The sequence below is a fragment of the Rhinolophus ferrumequinum genome (assembly GCF_004115265.2).
Source record: "Rhinolophus ferrumequinum isolate MPI-CBG mRhiFer1 chromosome 15 unlocalized genomic scaffold, mRhiFer1_v1.p scaffold_54_arrow_ctg1_1, whole genome shotgun sequence".
Taxonomy (NCBI): domain Eukaryota; kingdom Metazoa; phylum Chordata; class Mammalia; order Chiroptera; family Rhinolophidae; genus Rhinolophus; species Rhinolophus ferrumequinum.
Window position 1 is genome coordinate 11,069,937 of NW_022680357.1, and position 19,164 is coordinate 11,089,100.

The 19,164-nt window shown below is 40.8% G+C and overlaps 1 protein-coding gene across 2 annotated transcripts in view; it reads right to left on the reverse strand.

Annotated features, from left to right (window-relative positions):
• Positions 1–19,164, reverse strand: part of TXNDC11 (thioredoxin domain containing 11) — a 63,667-nt gene that overhangs the window by 24,945 nt on the left and 19,558 nt on the right. For both annotated transcript variants that reach the window (XM_033100989.1, XM_033100990.1), the window contains 2 exons: positions 16,801–16,894; positions 898–1,010 (listed from right to left, as the gene is read on the reverse strand). In XM_033100989.1, coding sequence (XP_032956880.1) covers positions 898–1,010; positions 16,801–16,894 — 207 coding nt within the window. The remainder of the gene's footprint in view (positions 1–897; positions 1,011–16,800; positions 16,895–19,164) is intronic.

The following is a 19,164-nucleotide window of genomic DNA, read 5'->3' on the forward strand; positions in this document are numbered from 1 at the left end:
CAACACTTCCTTTTTGGAATATAAACTGCGAGAAGGAAAGCACAACATCTGGGCTACGAGAAGTAAGCAGAAGCCAGGGTGACTGGCCACCGAGGAGGCGCCCCTGGGAGAGGGTCTAACAGCACCTACAAGGCATGAGACTTGCGTGCTGAGCGAGGGGAACATAGCTTTACAGAGTCACTGCGTACGGAGACACCGGTCTTCACTCAACCTGTAAGGGACTGGCACTGTCAATGAAGTTAGACACAGAAAATTCTTCAGAGAAATAAACTCTCGGTGATGGGACTGAGGAAGTAGCAATAAATAGAACAGAAGCACAGGACTGGCAGGATACAGGTCAAAAGCTCAGAAATAGCTGAGTTGAGGTTGGTCCACCAAAAGCAAATGAAATCAAGGAACAAAGATGACAATGGAAAGCCAAGGCTCTCTGGGTGAGAAGTCATCAGCTTCTCACTGTGACTTGACAAGAACTTCAAAATCTATTCCATCCGCTAAGGAGAAAAGTGTATCATTTTACCATTGATAAATGGAGCCAATGAACAAAGAACATTGCCCAGTGCAAGCTTAACCTCTGAGAACATGGGCCCAGAGTCACAATTCTCCAACAGAAGAATTCTGAAATTTCATCTCAGAAGGAAAACGAACAAGGCTGCCCCAAAGCCTAAGAATACAAAGAATTTCTAAATGTTAAATTCAGGAGACCGCTGATGCACAAGTTCTTACCCAGGGGCACGGGCTCTCGGGTGGGATTGTGGGAACTCTCAATTTGCATATAAAGTCATGTACACTTTCCTAGGGAGAGTGTCCATAGATTTTATCCAATTCTCAGAGAAGTCTGTGACCTAAATAAGGTTAAGAACCACTGCACTAATACAAACGTGATTTCAAAATACTTACAAGTGATGTGTTGAAATGTCTATGTAAATACACACTTCCAGAGTGTACTAAGGATACCAGTTTCGCAAGATGTTTATTTGTGATAACCCCAAATCGTACTGTTCCTAGGTAATCTGAAACAGAAAATGTTCCTTTATTAAAGAAAAGGCCTATGCCTTAACACAACCAACAAAACCCAATGATCAAGTCTTGATGCACAAATTCCCCAGAGCAAAGCTCTTGTTGAGTCTAGACAGGAAAGGAAGAGGAGCTGAAGAAACCTCATCCTGACACAAACCTCACGTCTACCCCCAAAGAACGTCTCACAGTCCCCTACACTGCTCTGTCCGTCTGCTGGTGTGACCGCATCACCTGCTACCCTGTCCCTCACTCATCAGCCTCCCCCCTCGGAGCCCAGGCACACGCCGCTCCCCATGTGTCTAGACACTTTCACGGCCGGTTCCTCACCATTCAGCTCTCAGCTCTGACCCCACATTCTCTGAAAAGCCCTCCCTGACCACTCCATCTCAGGGCTAAACCACCCCAACTCAGAGGATAAAGTCCGTAAGGGGAAACTGGGGGCTCCCTCCCCACTCAGGCACTCTCTCTACCATTACGCTATTTTTTTCTTCGGCACATTATTAACATCTACATAATCTTATTGATCTATTTAGATTTTCTTTGGTCCAACTTCCTCAGAAGTTCTATGGAATTAGAAACCTAGTTTATTACTCTTAGGCCAGCACCTACAGCAGTGCTCGGGCAGATGGTAAGAGATCAATAAATATTGGTTAAATGGACAAATTTGGCACGTACAAATAACTCATACAAATTGTAAAAGAAAGGAAGGAAGGAAAGAAGGAAAGAAGGAAGGAAGGAAGGGAACGGAAGGGAAGGAAGGAAGGAAAAGAAGGAAGAAAAGCAAGGAAGGAAGGAAGGAAGAAAGCAGTTAAGAATGGGTAAGTCACAGAAAAGGAAATGTTAAAGCCTGATAATTACATGAAAATACATTCAACTTCACTACTTCAGAGGAAAGCAAATTAAAACATACAATGCTGGTGGAAAAGGTGAAAGGAAGCCAGGAGGGAGAGCAATGACACGTACTGATCACAGTGACACATGGACATGACCTGTAGCCCCGCACTTCTGCTTCTTAGTATCCACATACGTGCACTAAGAGTCACACGTGAGGAAAGTCACCCAGAAATACTCTGCAGACGTTAAAAACAATGGGGCAGGGCTATCTACACAACATGAACAGATTTTTAAAGACATATGTGAGTGACAAAGCAAGCTGAGGGAAGATAAAGTATGCCTTTTATGTCAAAAAACAAAAAAACAACCAAAGAACAAAAAAATCCCAAACTTTAAAAAAATACATATTTTTCCTACTGGCACATGTGTTTAGAAATATATAAAGAATCTCAGGGAATAATAAAAGTAGTTTTAGGTTTATAACGTAAGTGTTGAGGGATGGAGATCAAAGGGGACTTTATCTTTATGTGGGAAGCTTTCTTTATTTTCTTCCAATGAGTATATATAATGTAATATTTGTGTAATTAGAAATGGACTTAAATATTTAGTGTTAAAGGAGGAATAATAAGATGCTGTGGGAAAAGGTACATTGTTTTCTATCCCTTTTCTGCTTTATTAACAGATGTGAAAGAAAATACCAGTTAAACTTTAAATGTTACCAAGTGATACCTAAGTAGCTCAAATATAAAAATACTAAAGTATTAAACACACCAAGTATCTAGCTGAATCACACAAGCCCCACCTTCCAGCAGTGGTGTCTTCTCTCTCTCAGAGGAGTGGTTGCCAAGAACAAAGTGGAACTATGTGCCTAATGTCAAGCTGGACCATCTTTAATACAAACTTGAGTTTAAAATAGCACAAAACCAAAGAAACACAGGAAGAATAAACCAGAAACTACAGAGGTTGGTTGCTTAGAGGATTGGTGGCAAAGAGGGGCAAAGTGGCTGGACCCTCCTCTTTTTTTATACCAGAATTTTGTTTTGCACCCTTCACACACTCAAAAACTAAACAAATTATTAAACCAACCAAAATGTGGGGGAACCTAATGTGGAATACAAACACTAGCAAATACACCTAACTGTATCACAAATGTAGCACCCCACAGTGAAGGCATGAAGGTTTGGGGATAAAAAACTGAGTAACTGGAAACAGATACTGTAAAAATAAAGACAATGAATACTGTAAAAACAAAGGCAATGAGAGCCAGAATTCTTAGGGCAGAGAAAGAAGTTGCATATTAAGGGGGGGAAGGCTAAAATGAACCCTGTGCTGGAATCAGAGGGAATCGGTATAAACTTATGGCTTATACACACACACACACACACACACACACACACGATACAGTATGCATATGCGGACATAAATACATGTATGTCCTAGCTATCTGCTGAGAGGGCTTCGAAGTAATGACACCTGCTACCAAAGCACATACCTAGCACCCAGATGTGGGTTTCTAAACTCCAGTCTCCAATAAAAGGGACCAGGGCTCCTTGGAGAAGAAAGAGGCTGATTCCAAGGCTGGGGCAGGGAAAGCACAAGATAAGTCTGGAACACCTTGTGGTGTTAGAAGTAAAGAAGTGCTCCTAAGGGAAGTGGACGTGTTCAAAGGGCCTAAGAGCCAACGCAAGATGCTCCGAATGGTCACGGCTGGAACCATCTGAGCAAACAGAGTAAACAAGGGCCGCTCTACTTCAAAAGTGTTGAGGTTATGAAAGACAAGGAAAGATTGAAGAATTGTCATAGGGGAGGAGACTAGGGAGAAAAACAAATAAAGGGGATATGGCACCCCAGACTGGATCCTGGAACAGAAAACCGACATTAGTGAAAACAATGGCAAAGTTCAATAAAGGTCTGCAGTTAACAACACTGGTTTTCACAAAAGCACCATAACAAATGGCTATGTAACACGTTAACGTTTGGGGAGGACAAGTGTAGGACAGGGAATTAGAGAACTCTCTATTTAGGCAACTTTCCTGCAAGTATGAAATTAGTTCAAAATATAGATTTCAAAAATGGCATAACACAGAAGTTCAGATACCAAAGTTGGCAGAAGAAAAAGGACGTAAGACAGGATATGAATTGGTAGAACAACAGACACCACTCTCCAGGAAGGGGCTGAATCTTGGTGGACAACCACAGTGAAAAAGAGAAGAGGAGGAAAAGCAGCCAGTATGGAAATTCACTTAATAGTCTGCCAAAGTCACCAACAGAATTTATTGGCGCAGAGGAATAAGAAGTGACAGCTTGACCCAAAAGTTGAAAGGGGCCATTCAAAAACCTGTTTAATAAGAATGGACAGCCTGCCTGCACAGAACAGATTCTAACATGCCCAAATATATTTACAATTTCAAAACTTTGTTTTTCACACATATAGAAATTACAAAAATCGCACATCTATGTAAGTCCCTGCATATTGTGGAAATCCCGCTGGAATAAACAACTTAAATTTGCCGTCTCCTGTGTACAAGGAATAACTGAATTAGTAGAGGAAGTTTTATATTATAAGAATGATGCAAGAAAATAATACTTCCCATCTCCTTATCCAGAACATTCTCTGTTAAGCCAGACTCCAGAGCTTTCTACAATAGGGGTCTTGTCATTTATAAAATGGAATAATTTTGTCCTAAAAGTAATGAAGCTTCAATATTTTCATTACAGACTCTGAATTTGTTGAATAATTAATAATAAATTCAGAATGATGCTCTCCCCTCCCCCACAAAAGGTTTAGCATGGCGTGATTCTACTCAATTCATCAAAAATAATAAAATTAAAATCTCAATAAACTCAGCGAGGTTAACTGGCCAGTTTACAGGTCTCTTTTAACCAGCCAGTGCAAGGTGTCAGAAGGACCACCACAAGACATAACGCGATCCTGAAGGAACATCCGTGTAAAAGCAAGTAGTTACTGAGTAGCATCCGCAGCTGGTCACACAGGCAATGAGCAGGACACAGCATGAAGGCTGCCTGCCGACCACGTGCTACAAAAGGTGCTGAGCGCTTGGCGCTATAAGGCAACCCACTTCGCAGCCACCAGAGAGGCCCACCGCATCACTCACGTCCCCACGGGACACAGGCGACGAGAACCAACACTACCTGGCTGATCCACTGTGTGCTTTGAGTAATACGTAGCCTTGCTTGGAGCCATTAAATCTACCTACTTTGGCACCTATGCAGGTCCACCCCTTTGCTGTCTTTTATGGGGTTAGGGTTCTGCTCTGCCACTGAAAGAATGCTCCACTCCTCTTCCCACACCCCCCTAAGCAGAGCTTCCTTTGGCCTTCTTGTGCCTCCATATACCACTGTCACCATTTACCTGCTGGCAACAGCCCAGGATGCAGGGAGAATGGCACGACCTGAAATTTCACCTGTCTTCCACTCAGTTCACAGGCTCACTTGTGATCTCTCTGGTTTGCATCAAGGTTTTTGTTTTGGGCCTTTTAAATAATGTTTCAATATTAGACCACTTTGCTTAAAATCATTTACCTTAAATTCAATTTTTACTATTAAAACTTCAGTTTAGTATTAAAGTATACACATCCTGAGGCAAGACCTACCTCGGTGAGGCAAGATGTTAAAATTCTCAAACATTCCAGAAAGAGTAAGAATAGTGTCTTCTATCAGCAAAGAGAATAGATTTTTCCCCCCTTCTTCCGCCTTCTCCCCCGCCTCCCGTTCAAGCAGTTGTTTCTCAGTCTAGTTGTGTAGGACACAGCTCCCTGACCCATGCTGGTGTTATGAGCCTTGCGCTCCCCCCAGCTGAGGCCGTCGGTCAGCCATTCATGCTGGCTGTCGGCCACTCACACTGGCCACTTGCCGCGCATGGCAGCACACGGTAGCCCACGGCAACACTCAGCAGCCCACAGCAGCTGACACCAACCTCTAGCTGCTCAAGGCAGCCTAGCTCCACGGAGAGCTGTTGTTCACAATCTGAGCTGTAGAGGGTGCAGCTCACTGGCGCAGCTCCCATGTGGGAATCGAAGCAGTGACCTTGGTGTTAGGAGCACAGCACTCCAACCTCCTGAGCCACCGGGCAGGCCCAAGAATAGATTTTCAATTGTCTTTTAAGATTAATAATAAAGGGCCCTGCCAGAAGCAAAGTTACATCGCTCACACTTACCAACTAACAGATTACCAAGAGCACATTCTGAAATGCTAACACAAGGATCCACCTGCAGGAGACTCCATATCTTATGGAACAACTGGCTTTACCCCAGGACACCTGGATAATGAAGCTGGTCCAGAGCTGCACTGTCCTAAATCGTAGCCAATAGCTAAATGTGTCTACTGAGCACTTGAAATAGGAGCAACTGAGGTGATTAAATGTTTCACTTTATTTGATTTTAATTTTAAGGTGATATTCAATACACAGTCATTGGAAAACTTTTAGCTATGTTTAAAACAATTTGAGGGGCTGGCCCGGTGGCTCAGGCAGTTAGAGCTCCATGCTCCTAACTCTGAAGGCTGCCGGTTCAATTCCCACATGGGCCAGTGGGCTCTCAACCACAAGGTTGCCGGTTCAATTCCTCGAGTTCCGCAAGGGATGGTGGGCTCCGCCCCCTGCAACTAAGATTGAACACGGCACCTTGAGCTGAGCTGCCTCTCGGATGGCCCAGTTGGCTGGATGGAGCATGGGCTCTCAACCACAAAGTTGTCAGTTCGATTCCTCGACTCCCACAAGGGATGGTGGGCAGCACCCCCTGCAACTAAGATTGAACATGGCACCTTGAGCTGAGCTGCTGCTGAGCTCCAGGATGGCTCAGTTGGTTGGAGCCATCTCAACCACAAGGTTGCCGGTTCGACTCCCACAAGGGATGGTGGCTGCGCCCCCTGCAACTAGCAACGGCAACTGGACCTGGAGCTGAGCTGCACCCTCCACAACTAAGACTGAAAGGACAACTTGACTTGGAAAAAAAGGCCTGGAAGTATACACTGTTCCCCAATAAAGTCCTGTTCCCCTTCCCCAATAAAATCTTTAAAAAAAAAAAAAATTGGGGTATGTAAATCACTTCACCTGTGAATTTTATGAAATCTAAATACAGATCAATATTTTCGATGAAAATTTAGCATCTGAAATGAGATGTCCTGTTAAGTACAAAATATCTCAATAGTTGTCATACTGATTACATGTTGAAATGTTAATAATTTGGACAGTCTGGGTTAAATAAAATATATTATTAAATTAGTTTCACCTATTTCTTCTTAATTTTAATGCAGCCACCAGAAAAATTACAAATACCTACGTGGTTCATGCTATATTTCTATTGGACTGTAATGAAATGAAAGATTTATTTAACTCAGGAAGAAAACTGGGCTGAGACAGTATGTCCAGCAGCCAGTAAGTCTTAATAATGGGCAATTATCTGAGAAGGATATACAAGACTGTATTTCTCGAATTTATTTCAGGAAAACCCCTCCAGCAGCAGAGGACGATTATTTTCAAGAACGTGTCCCCCTTCTCCTTCAGAAAGGAAAAGGTGGGGCTCCACACCTGGTGAGTCAGGTGCTGAGCTTCTGAAATGAATTCTCTCTCAGGGGCCTGGAGGAAAGAACACCTGCTGTAAGGTAGGTACCTAAGGATATGCTGAAAGAATGAGCATCTGCTTTCCAGGAGACTTCTGTGTGAGTTCATCTCTCAGGGATCATTGGAACAAAATGGAATATCAGGTCAAGAAAAACTCTCATAAAGATAACTGCTAACAAATCACGATACACTTCAAAACGAAATACCACGGGATTAAGTCCCACGGCTTCTGATCAGCAGGGCCAGTAAGTCATTCACTCCCGGGAGAATTTCTCATTCTTTACTCCAGAAGCAGTGACAGTCCCCAAGGCAAACCCATCCTATGGTACCTTTCATCCTGGAAAGTGTCCTGATTGTATTCTATACTCTGCCATTTTTATTAAATTCTGCTTTCCCACTCTTCTTTCCAAGGTTTTGTACAAGGAAGAAAAAAGAAAACGATAGGATTATATACAACGGGTAACAACAACCTCTCCAATGATACTTAGCACTTACAACAGTGACTCATTCACAAAAGTGACTTCACACATTGCCAATGATAAATACATTCAACCAGAATGAAAAAGCCTTTAAAGAAATCTAATAGATTACAGAAATGTTTGTTTTCAATGTATGAACTATAGCTATTACTTCCGTTGTTTTCCCTAGAAATGTGACTTTGAGATTTCTATGTTTTCAAAATCCTTAGTAGAAAGCACAAAGCAATTACCTAGAAAACAATGGGGTGGCTTCTGGGCACCACAGATACAACCTGCACATTCTGGTGCTTGCCAAGACACTACTAAGCCCTCAGTAAACATGTAACTCCTAAGCTGTGATTTTTTTGTTCTTTCTTATAAGTTAGGGAGGAAAGAAAGAGAAATGCAGTCCAAAATACATTACCTTTGGGGAGTGTAAGCTACAGAGCTAAATATGCACTGTCACGTCTACCAACATGACAGGAAACTGAACACCCTCACACCAGCCATTCTCCTTTAACCAAAGCACAATATTAAAATGATCAATTTAAATACTTCCTTGTGTGTATTTCAATTAAATTCCTTTTTTTAACACCCTGGGGAAGGAAGGACCCTATAAAAGAAACATATGTGCTTAGAAATCTCTCCACACTCCTCTTCAGGCCCTTGAGGGTCCAGCACAGGGGTCACATGCTTTGTTTCGCTTTTTCCAAACAACGCTTTATAAACATAAAAACAATTCTGAGTTCCCAGGCCTATAAAAGAGTCCGAGGCCAGTGCAGTTTTTCAAGCTGAAGTATCCTCTCGAGGCAACTAGGCCAACGCTCCCTTATCTCACAGATGGGGTCTGAAGAGCGGTAAGAAGGGGTGGCTGGGTGGGCCCTGGTTACACAAGGCACCGGCCACTAAAATGACTTGTCAGGAAAGTCAGTCCCTGCCTATGAGAACTTCTTGTTAGGAGGATACCACTGAAATCCAAAATTAGAAAACAATGCTGGTCGCTAAGGGAGACACAGGCGGCTAGTGCAGTGGGAGTTCCAGAAAGGGACCAGTGGTATGGAAATCTCCATTTGGTGTCCACAATGCACCACAAACTTAGTAGTTTAAAACAACATAAATTTATCTTGTAGTTCTGGAGGTCAGAGGTCCAAATCGGCCTCACTGGGCTAAACCAAGGTGTCAGAGGGGCACGTTCCTTCTGGGGGCTCCAGGCGAGAGTCCATCTCCTGGCCTTTCCAGCTTCTAGAGGCTGTCTGCATTCCTTGGCTTATAGCTCCCACTCATCTTCAAAGCCTGCAAACGGCCAGACAAGTCTTTCTCACATTCCATCACTCTGACACCATTCTTCGCCCCTCGATTCCACTTTTAAGCACCCTTCTGGTTACACTGGGTCCACTCAGATAATCCAGGATAGGTCTCTTTCTCAAGATCAGCTGACTAGCAAGTCAATTCTATTTGCAACCTCAATTCGCCCTTGATATATCATGTAACATATTCACAGGTTCTGGTGATTAGAATGTGGATATCTTTGGAGAGCTATGATTCCGCCTACCACAGTCCCCTTGAGTCAGCAAGCAACCTGCACAGAGCCTCCGTTTCCTACCTGAGATAATAACACCGAGGCAATGACAATTCCTACTTCAAAGAGTGGCAGTGAAGACTGGATCATCCGGGTAAAGCGCTTGACTCATGGAAGGCCAGGAAGTCCAGGATCAGCTGATCATGCTCAACTTTACGCAAAAAGTGGTCACGTAGAGACCAGACAGTTTTGTCTGCACTGAGTTGTTTCATTATGAGCTTGTAACTTTATTACAGAAGGTGATCCCTGAATGTTTTTCAAGATTTTAATGTTTTTGGTTCTTTGTCTAGCAGTCTTACCACAGCTTTAAAACAAACAAAGAAATAGGATCCAAACATACACACACACACACCCTAAAACAGAACAACTTTAAAAAGGTAAAAACTATCACAAAACAATTAGAAAGTGAAGATGGAGCAATTTTTCAGACACATGGGTATAAAGAATCAAAATATCTAAAAAGATCCCTAAATTTGGTGCTGCGCTTCCTGTACACCTTCCGCTTTCCCCAACCCCACCCACCTTCCACTCTCTAGTCCCTCACACACTTACCCGAAGGCTGACCCCTCATTCTCCGGAAACCCTCCCCATCCCCAGCACCATCTCCTCGGAGCAGGCTTCACTGTTCTGATCTGAGCGCCCAGCCTCCATGCTCCACCAAAGCCTGTCACAGACCTCTCACTGTCACCACACTCACATTGTAGGCAAACCTAGCTGGTGGCACTACTGATGTTGAGGAACAAGTTTTATTCATCTTTATAGCTACAGCACATAGTGGATCCTCAAATGTTTGTTGAATTAATAAGTCATGCTTTTGAATCTAAAAGTGCGGGGAGGTCCATTTTTGGCCTTAGTTCTATCTAGCAGCATTTACAAAGCTTAAGAGATAAGTCATAATGGGAATAAAAGTATCTCCCATGAAATATGACGACATCCTTGCTAAAATAATAGCAACATATTAAAAAGCCAGTTTTAGGTGTGGGAACAAAAAGTATGAAATTCCTAATAGATTTATTCTAATGTGTATTAATCAGTGCCCAGAGGGTCTTAGAACACAGGCACATAGAAAAAGATTTCCTTCTATGAGTATAGTGACAATAAATGAGATTATCCAAGAAAACCCAGTGATTCTAAAACCTGCTTCATTCATAGGCAGTTGTTAAACCCAAGGGTTAGACCCAGGAACCCGAGAAAATAAGGCAATCTCAGTGTCAACATTACCTAAGAAGCCAATTCCTTGTTTTTTCAACGTCTCTAAGAATGTCACCTGCAGGGTCAGAAAATCCTGCCTTTCAGACCTCTTGATATTGTATAAAATTTCACAGTCTAATACCGTGTTTCCCCGAAAATAAGAGCTGGCTGGACCATCAGCTCTAATGCAGCTTTGGAGCAAAAATTAATATAAGACCCAGTATTGCATTATATAATATATTATATTATACCCGGTATTATATTATATTATATTATATTATATTATATCTGGTCTTATATAGTAAAATAAGACTGGGTATTATATTATATTAATTATATATCATATTATATTAATATTATATTTATACTATATTATATTATACTATACTATATCATATCATTAGACCCGGTCTTATAGTAAAATAAGACTGGGTCTTATATTAACTTTTGCTCCAAAAGACGCATTAGAGCTGATGGTCCGGCTAGGTCTTATTTTCAGGGAAACACGGTAGAAAAAACGCTCCTAAAAAAGCTTTAAGCGTAAGGATATGGAGGAAGGCGCGTTCCTGTGTCCTGACTCAATTCCACCAGCACATGCAGCATCGTCAGATGCCACCTGGTGGAATAGAGGGGCTCTACACTAGAACTGTAAGTTTTTCCTCTAATAAGTAAGTTCCTCTTTAAAAAAAACTCATTAGAACAGTATTCCCCAAAGGGTGTTCTTTAGAAACCTGATACCACAAGGTTCCCTTGGCCTCTAAGTTTAGGAATTCTTAAAGGTGGCAGAAAGGAGTGCAAGTGATTATTTTTGGTTAATAGTTTAGTGCATTTCCAAGGTGATAGTTAAGTATCGTGAATTTCAATTCAATTAATTAGGATTTTAGTGTCAGATGACAGTGGGAAGCCAGTGGAAAGAAAGAGTGAGAATGGACTAGGCAGGGGCTGCATCCAGTCCTGTTATGAGTGATCCCTACGCTGAGGAGAAGAGGTGGTGGTGGGAGGCGATCCTAAAGGACTTAATACCCCACTGCTAAAATCATTCTCACGTCAGCAATTTCCTTTATTAGTCGTTCATTCCACTTTTTGGCTACAACATTGATGAGCAGAGTGTCAGAGTTTTAGGAGTAAGAAGACAAAACCTTGGCCTCAAGGCACTCAATAAATACTATCTGAACAAACCAGCTCCTGTTTTGGTGGGAGAGAGTGTAGTCAGCTCTACCGTGAGGACCCCAGGAAGTACAGAGCAGCAGATATGAAATGAGTGCTACAGGAAAGGGGGGGGGAAACCTGTGTCTGCTGTTTGGTCAAGTTACATGATATCTGGTGTAGATACTTTGAAGAGAACAGGCTATACTTCCTTTAAATGCTTTCAGGCAGGTGGCTTCCTAATTAAGCTACTATAGATTTTTAGACTATTTATTCACACCTAAAATATTTCACAAATGATGTGGTCTGGCAAAACACGCATTTACCCTATCTCTTATATTACCCTCTAATATAACAGCTAGAAAATCTCAAATACAGAAAAGTCACATATTTTGCTCAAGTTTACAGATGCAATCAGGGGCAGACAAAGGTAAGGACCAGACACTGCCAGCTCCCAGGCCACTGCTTACTGCATCCCTCTTGTAGATCTAATGAAAAAGAGTATCAAACTTTGTTGCAAATTTTCTCTATTAACAAAGTCACTGAATCATAGCAGAATATAACAACATTTTACCAGAACATACTGCACAGCAAATAATGAAATACTAAGATGGAAAAAAAAATCAAGTAAGCAACCTGAAAATATTGAACCCTCTACCAAATTTTCTTTAGGCTCAAAAAGAAAGAAGCCTGTCTGCCGAGGTCAAATGTGACAAGGTTCAGAGAAATAGGCTTTGCAGTCTGGGGAGAGGGAAGAAATCTGAGAGACTCGTTTCCCTCAGGGTCCTGAAACATACACAGACTGCTGGCCCACAATGAATCACTCACAACTCAGACATGATTAAACATTTGTGAGGGATATGTAAGACCTATTATAAAAAATTAAAAGGAAGGTTTGAATAAATGAATAACTGTGCTGTGATCCTAGAAGGGGAAGCTGAATGTTATGAACATGTCAATTACCTTAAGTCAATTTATACATTCAATACAATTCCAACCAAAATCCAACCAAATGCATGGATGGATGTAAAGAATATTCTATTAAGCACAAGAACTAGAGGATGCAGAGTCCAGACTTTACCAAGAAGTAACTTACAAAGCAACAAACAAAATTATATTTATTCATACAGAAAGAGGTATCTAGACCAACAGAAAACACAGAAGTAGACCCAATTACATGTTAGAAAATATTCTGCGACAAAGCAGGCTTCATCAAGATGAGGGTGAAAGGAATCATAATTTTGTAAATGGTGCTAGCTGACTAGCCAATAAGAAGGGGGGAAAAATCAAGTGCGCTCTCTATTTTAAGCAAAAGTTAATCCAAATAGCATAAAGTGCTAAATAATTTTTAATAAAAGTGAACTAATAAGTGATCAGATTTTTTAGGGAAAAAAATTTAAATCAAGAAAAAGAACTACAAATTTAACAACATGAAAATATAGAACAGCTGTATAAAAAATAATAAGGGGCGGCCAAATGGCTCACTTGGGAATGAGCTCTGAACAATAGGGTTGCTGATTTGATTCCCACATGGGCCAGTGAGCTGTGCCCTCCACAACTAGAGTGAAGACAACAAGCCACTGCTGAGCTTCCGAAGGGCGGCCAGATGGCTCAGTTGGTTAGAGCGTGTGCTCTCAACAACAAGGTTGCCGGTTCAATTCCCGCATGGGATGGGGGGCTGTGCCCCCTGCAACTAAGATTGAAAACGGCGACTGGACTTGGAGCTGAGCTGCGCCCTCCACAACTAGATTGAAGGACAACGACTTGGAGCTGATGGGCCTTGGAGAAATACACTGTTCCCCAATATTCCCCAATAAAATTTATAAAATAATAATGATAAAAGTAAACCAGCTAGGAAAAGAATAAACAGAAATATAACAAAGGGTGACTGCCCATGCCACCTAACAGGCAGGGCTACATACACTGACAGATAAACACCAATACTTAGATCAACAGATAAAGAACATGGGTAACGGGGATGAAAGGAAATAGTTAAAACAAAAAGAGGGGGAGAGGCGTGGTAGATGAGGCTAAAGGGGATCCAATAAATGGTGATAGAGAACTGACTCTGGGTGGTGAACACACAATGTGATATATAGATGATGTATTACAGAATTATACACCTGAAATCTATGTAACTTTACTAACAGTTGTCACCCCAATAAACTTGAATTAAAAAAAAAAGAAAAAGAGAAAGCAGTTTATGCTAAGTGGTGAGGTGGGTAAGTGAATTTTCCCTAATTTCCTTTACTATAATGTGTAAAAGTATCAAAGATTAGATAAACTGTCTGAAGGGAACAGCAATGGCAAAGTACCACACGACCAGATCTCACAACTAAACTGTCGAATTACTAAGAGCAAAAATGTGCTCCCCTCTTAACACACCCCCTGCACTCAGGCATAATGCTTCATGTATGGTACAGTCTCAGAATATCTGTAGACTATGGCCAGCCAGCTTCAAGGAACAAGTGTCAGAGAGAATCCTGGCTATTTCTAAGGCAATTTAAAAAAACTCATTTAGACAATGGAAAGACGTGTGCATTTTGCAAACGCTGCAGCTTGTGGAACCAGGACACCGGCTTTCTACCACAAGAGTCTAAACACTTCTTCAGTTAAGCTCCCTACAACCAAATGTTAAATGTGTGAAATGTTTCTCAGGCCTCCATATGTGAACACAATCTCAACACAACAGTGACCTATAATCTACACTTCAAACTGTACCATTAAAAAAGAAGTGTGCATATGTTTCTCTTACCAAACACCTATTAATAAAAAGTAAAATACCATTTGACTTCAGGATAGGAGAAAGGGGGAAAAAAACTCAGATGCTCAAGGCATGATTTATTTTAGGTAATACTTCACAGTGCATGTATTATGGAAAATCATCATTCCAAATTTCTTTTTCTTCTAAAAATGTTTCATTAAGCTCAAGTGGGAGCTTACCCACAAATATGAAGTGAAAAATGATTAATTAGAATGAATCTCAGTTCTTACAAAGTTCATATGCAACAGGATTTTACAAGACCCATTTAGAATCACAAGATAGGGAAGAAATGTAGTAAAGTTAAATCAGACTAGATTTATTCAGCGAAAAAATTTCATCTAATCATTTATCAAAATTAGTGATTTGACCAAGAAGTTTGTTTTGTACCTAGAAGTGGTTTTTACTCATTTTTTATCTTCTTTTGCTTAAAAAAAGAAAAAACTGGGGGAAAGGTTTGTACTTGGAAAGGTTTTTCCTAAAAGCAGCAAAATTTTAGAAACCTCTGAATTAAAAAGTAATTTAAGGTGAGTCATTAGCACATAAGATAAGCTAACCAGCTAACAAAACATCCTTCTAGGATCTTGAACAATCCTTTTCAATTCTAGAACTTAATGCTACCATCACTTCAGTAAATGACTCGACGTTTCCCCTTTACATATCATCTTCAGGTGAGATCTTCGAAGGGCTTTAGTTTTCTAAGATTTCTGAATATCTAGTTCTTAAGCTTATTTCAGTTGGTACTATTTTGTTTTCAAAATTCAAACTTTGACTCACTAAGTCTTCTTAGTCACCTGAAGCTGTGCAGCTCAAAGACTTTCAAGTGGACAGAAGACATACTTATGTGACAGTTTGATTTCCTCTCCCAATGTCCCCTGGGTGAAAAACACGAATGCAGTAGATTCTCTAGGCATCAAACCTTAAGAGAATGTATATATTAAAATGGCCAGTCAAAACTGTTTGATGTATTAATAGTATGCTGTTATAACACCAAAAAATAATAACAAAGCAGTCTAATGCCCAACAGGAGAAGGATGGCTGACATACTGGGGAAGAGATGCGTGGCCACCCGTCTGATGCTCACTTGGCAAATAGCGACTGAGCCACTGCTACATACCAGACATCGAAAAAGAATCTAAACTGAGGACACGTGGTCCCTACCCTCAAAATCTCAGTCTGGGGAAGAAGACATTTAAAAAAATAATTTCATAGAGCGTGGTGCTGATAACACCAAGGTTGACTGTTTGATCCCCACACGGGCCACTGTGACCTGCACCCTCCTTAAAAAAATAAAATAATAATAATAATTTCATAACTACATACATAAATACAAACTATGTTAAGTGCCATGAGAGAAAACAACAGAGTACCCAGTTGAGATTGGGGGAGATTGTGGAACTGACATTTGAGGGGATCCTGAGGAATGGGTTTGACAGGCGGGGAGCAGGGCCCCAGGGCATGGGGAGGTAGAGGGCACATTTCAGGCAGAAGGACCAGCACATGCAAAGGCTCGAGTGTGAGGAAAAGGGGTAAGAGTGGATACCTGTTAAGTGTCCACTGGTCTAGTCCAGGGTGCGGGGAAAGGGCTTGGCCCAGAGTGACGGTAACAAAAAGAGATGGAGACAAGTGAGCAGATGAGTGTATCCCACATAGAACTGACAGGAGGTTATGACTGATACAAAGAAAGAACATGGAGCAACATGAAAAAATGGGCAGGATACAATTTTTAATTTAAAAAGCAGGGCCTCAAATAATATATGATTTAACTACAGTAAAAAATATATATATGGATTTGAGAATAGTGAAACTGGCAGTAGGCTTATACTGTAATGTGATGTGACTTTCATACTTGTAAAAATACTTATTATAGGAAGTGTATTCCTAAATTATGGTACATCCAACCGACAATACAACCTTTAATAACTCTGACCAAAACTTTTAACCATGCACACACAAAATAGCTTATGATATAATAAATCTTAAAGTGCAAAATATATAATTGCAGACACATATGACACCAAGCTACTTTTTTTTCAAAACCTAAACATTTAAGAGACTAAATTTGAAAGAGCACAAGTATTTTCTGTTTGCCAAGAGAAAATAAAACAATGTAATTATTTGATACAAAAAGAGAAATGGAATCAAGAAACTGAAAATATATAACCATAAAGAAGATACCAATATACACACATTTTTGTTAAAATACTAATGTCTTAATATGACTGATGTTTACCTTTCTTCAACGAATGTAACGCTGAAGTGAAGAAGGTCAAATAACCAGGAGGCTGGGGAGAGCCACTGAACTCAAAGTACCCGAGTACTCCAGGCTGCAGGAATAAGAGCAGAATTAGGTGCCTGAGGTCACTGTGTAACGGGGCTATTTTAAAACAAGAACGACATGCCATTATAATATGACAAATGCAATTCGTTGCATTTCACTTTTTCAAAAAAAGCCTAACCACACAAAAAAAGTTACACGTTTGGGTTGACCTTCCCCTCCATTTAGACAACAGAGTAAGGGATGCATTGGCAGTAGCTTTTACAGGGGCAGCTGGGAGCTGAAACTCCCTTCCCTCTCCCTAAGTAGGCCTTTCCACACTCTGTTGACACTCCTCGGTCCCTGGGTCCCTCACCATCAAGTACAAGTACTCACTCACCTCTGTTTAGCACCTCCAGGCAAGCTGTGTCAATAATTTCTTTGTAATTTTTCTTAGATTTCTCCCTCAATCGCTTCCTCACTCTCTCCAAACACACACCTTCTCACTTACTGGAAGTCAGGTTAAATCTGATTGGCTCCACTTGTGTTCAGGGCCATCCTTCGAGAGCCTCTTTCCTCCCCTCACACCCAGAACCCAGCATTCCACAATGGCAACCCTCCTCTCGTCAGGTCAGGCTGCAAAGGGCTCACCTCTTACCCTCTTGCTCCTCCACCCCCACAAACTTATTTCCACCTGCTCATTCCATTTCTCTAAGCTTAGCACAGAATGCCCCTCCATTTTGCCAAACCAATGAATTTTCCTCTTCCAGTTACATTGTGCCTTCCTGTTCAGAATAATTTCCTCCATCTTTGAAGGCCCTGTGGCACTCATTCTGTCCAGGTTTGTTCTATAATGACTGTATCCGCCTTAATAGCCAACTGACATCCCTGAGGAAAGAGTGCTGGTCTTGGAGTCCAAAGACCTAAGCTCAAGTCCAATCCTGAACGATCTTGGGAGTCAGAAGACCTAAGTTCAAGACCAATAGCTGAATGATCTTGAGTGAACCCTTCAAGGAGAAGCCTCAGTTTCCTTATCTGGCAAATGGGACAATTTATCATTGGGTTACTGAGAAGAATGGGCTTGATGAACTATAGAGCACTAGGCAAATGTAAAGAATCCTTTCTAGCCTTAAAGCACATAACACCATGCTCTTAATAAGCAATTGTGGAGATGATTTGATCATTGGGACAAAATCAGATCCAAAAGATAGAAATTTAATCTATGGGTCAAGTTTAAAGTCAATATGCTGTACATATAAAAAAGGAAATTTCTGATCTGTAGTGGAACATACTATCTTTCAAATCTAAATCACTAGCTTGTTCTCAAAAGATTCAATTTTAAATGAATCACTTGGTTTTTATTCTGGTAAAAACTGACATAGTCAGAATGTTAAATCTTAACATCTAAAAAAATCCAGCAAATAACAAACTTCTCAAAGTACTGAGGAAATCAGAAGGCAAAGTTATTGAAAACAAGATTTTCTTTTGCTAAAACTTCTCCAAAATGTTTTACAAAATTTTGAACAAGCCAATCCAGAATTGGCTGGAAGTCGTATTTCACAGTGTTTGGGTTCTTATGGTTTCAAACGAGGCTGCGATGGCGTAACAAGCCTTCCTACCAAGAAAAAAGAAGAGAGAAGCTTCAGACACTCCAGTCACTTAGTGAATGCTGGACAAGAGATTACAAAAATGGAAACAAATGGAAAGAAAACACTCATTTAAGCTTCTTTATATTCTGACCACTCTCCCAAACCCAAACCAAATGGAATAAATTCATCTAAGTACTCATAAATGTTTCATGGCTAAAAATTAAATGAGGTGAATTTCAGTTCTCTTCTCACATATTAATCTCTGGGGGCTTCCCAGAAGCGGACATGTGGCCCATAAACACATACATATCTATGTGCATGTATGCAGCTACATGTGTTTAGGTATACATATGAACACATGTACACACACTAAAGGAAGTACAAAATTTTGATTTCTGCGTCTTGAAGGGAAACGCCAATTAAATCCTTAAAAATAAACAAAAGTTGGGCCGTTTGCAGGGGTCCTCTGTGGATATCTCTACAGTGTAGGGGTTGATTCTTGTCGACCGTGTCACTGCTCTTTTCCAAGGGGCTACACAGCTTTGATGAAGGAGGCTCTATTTTCAGAAGAACTGGTACTGAATTTTTCAAGTAGTCTGACCAAAGAAATTTCACTAACAATACAAAGCAAATAAACTCATAAGCAAAATTATTTTTACTTTTCATTGCCAAAGAATCGAAGACCATAAGATTCAACAACTATGAGATGATTAAATTTAGGCTGTGTACCAGCTATTATAAAACACAAAAA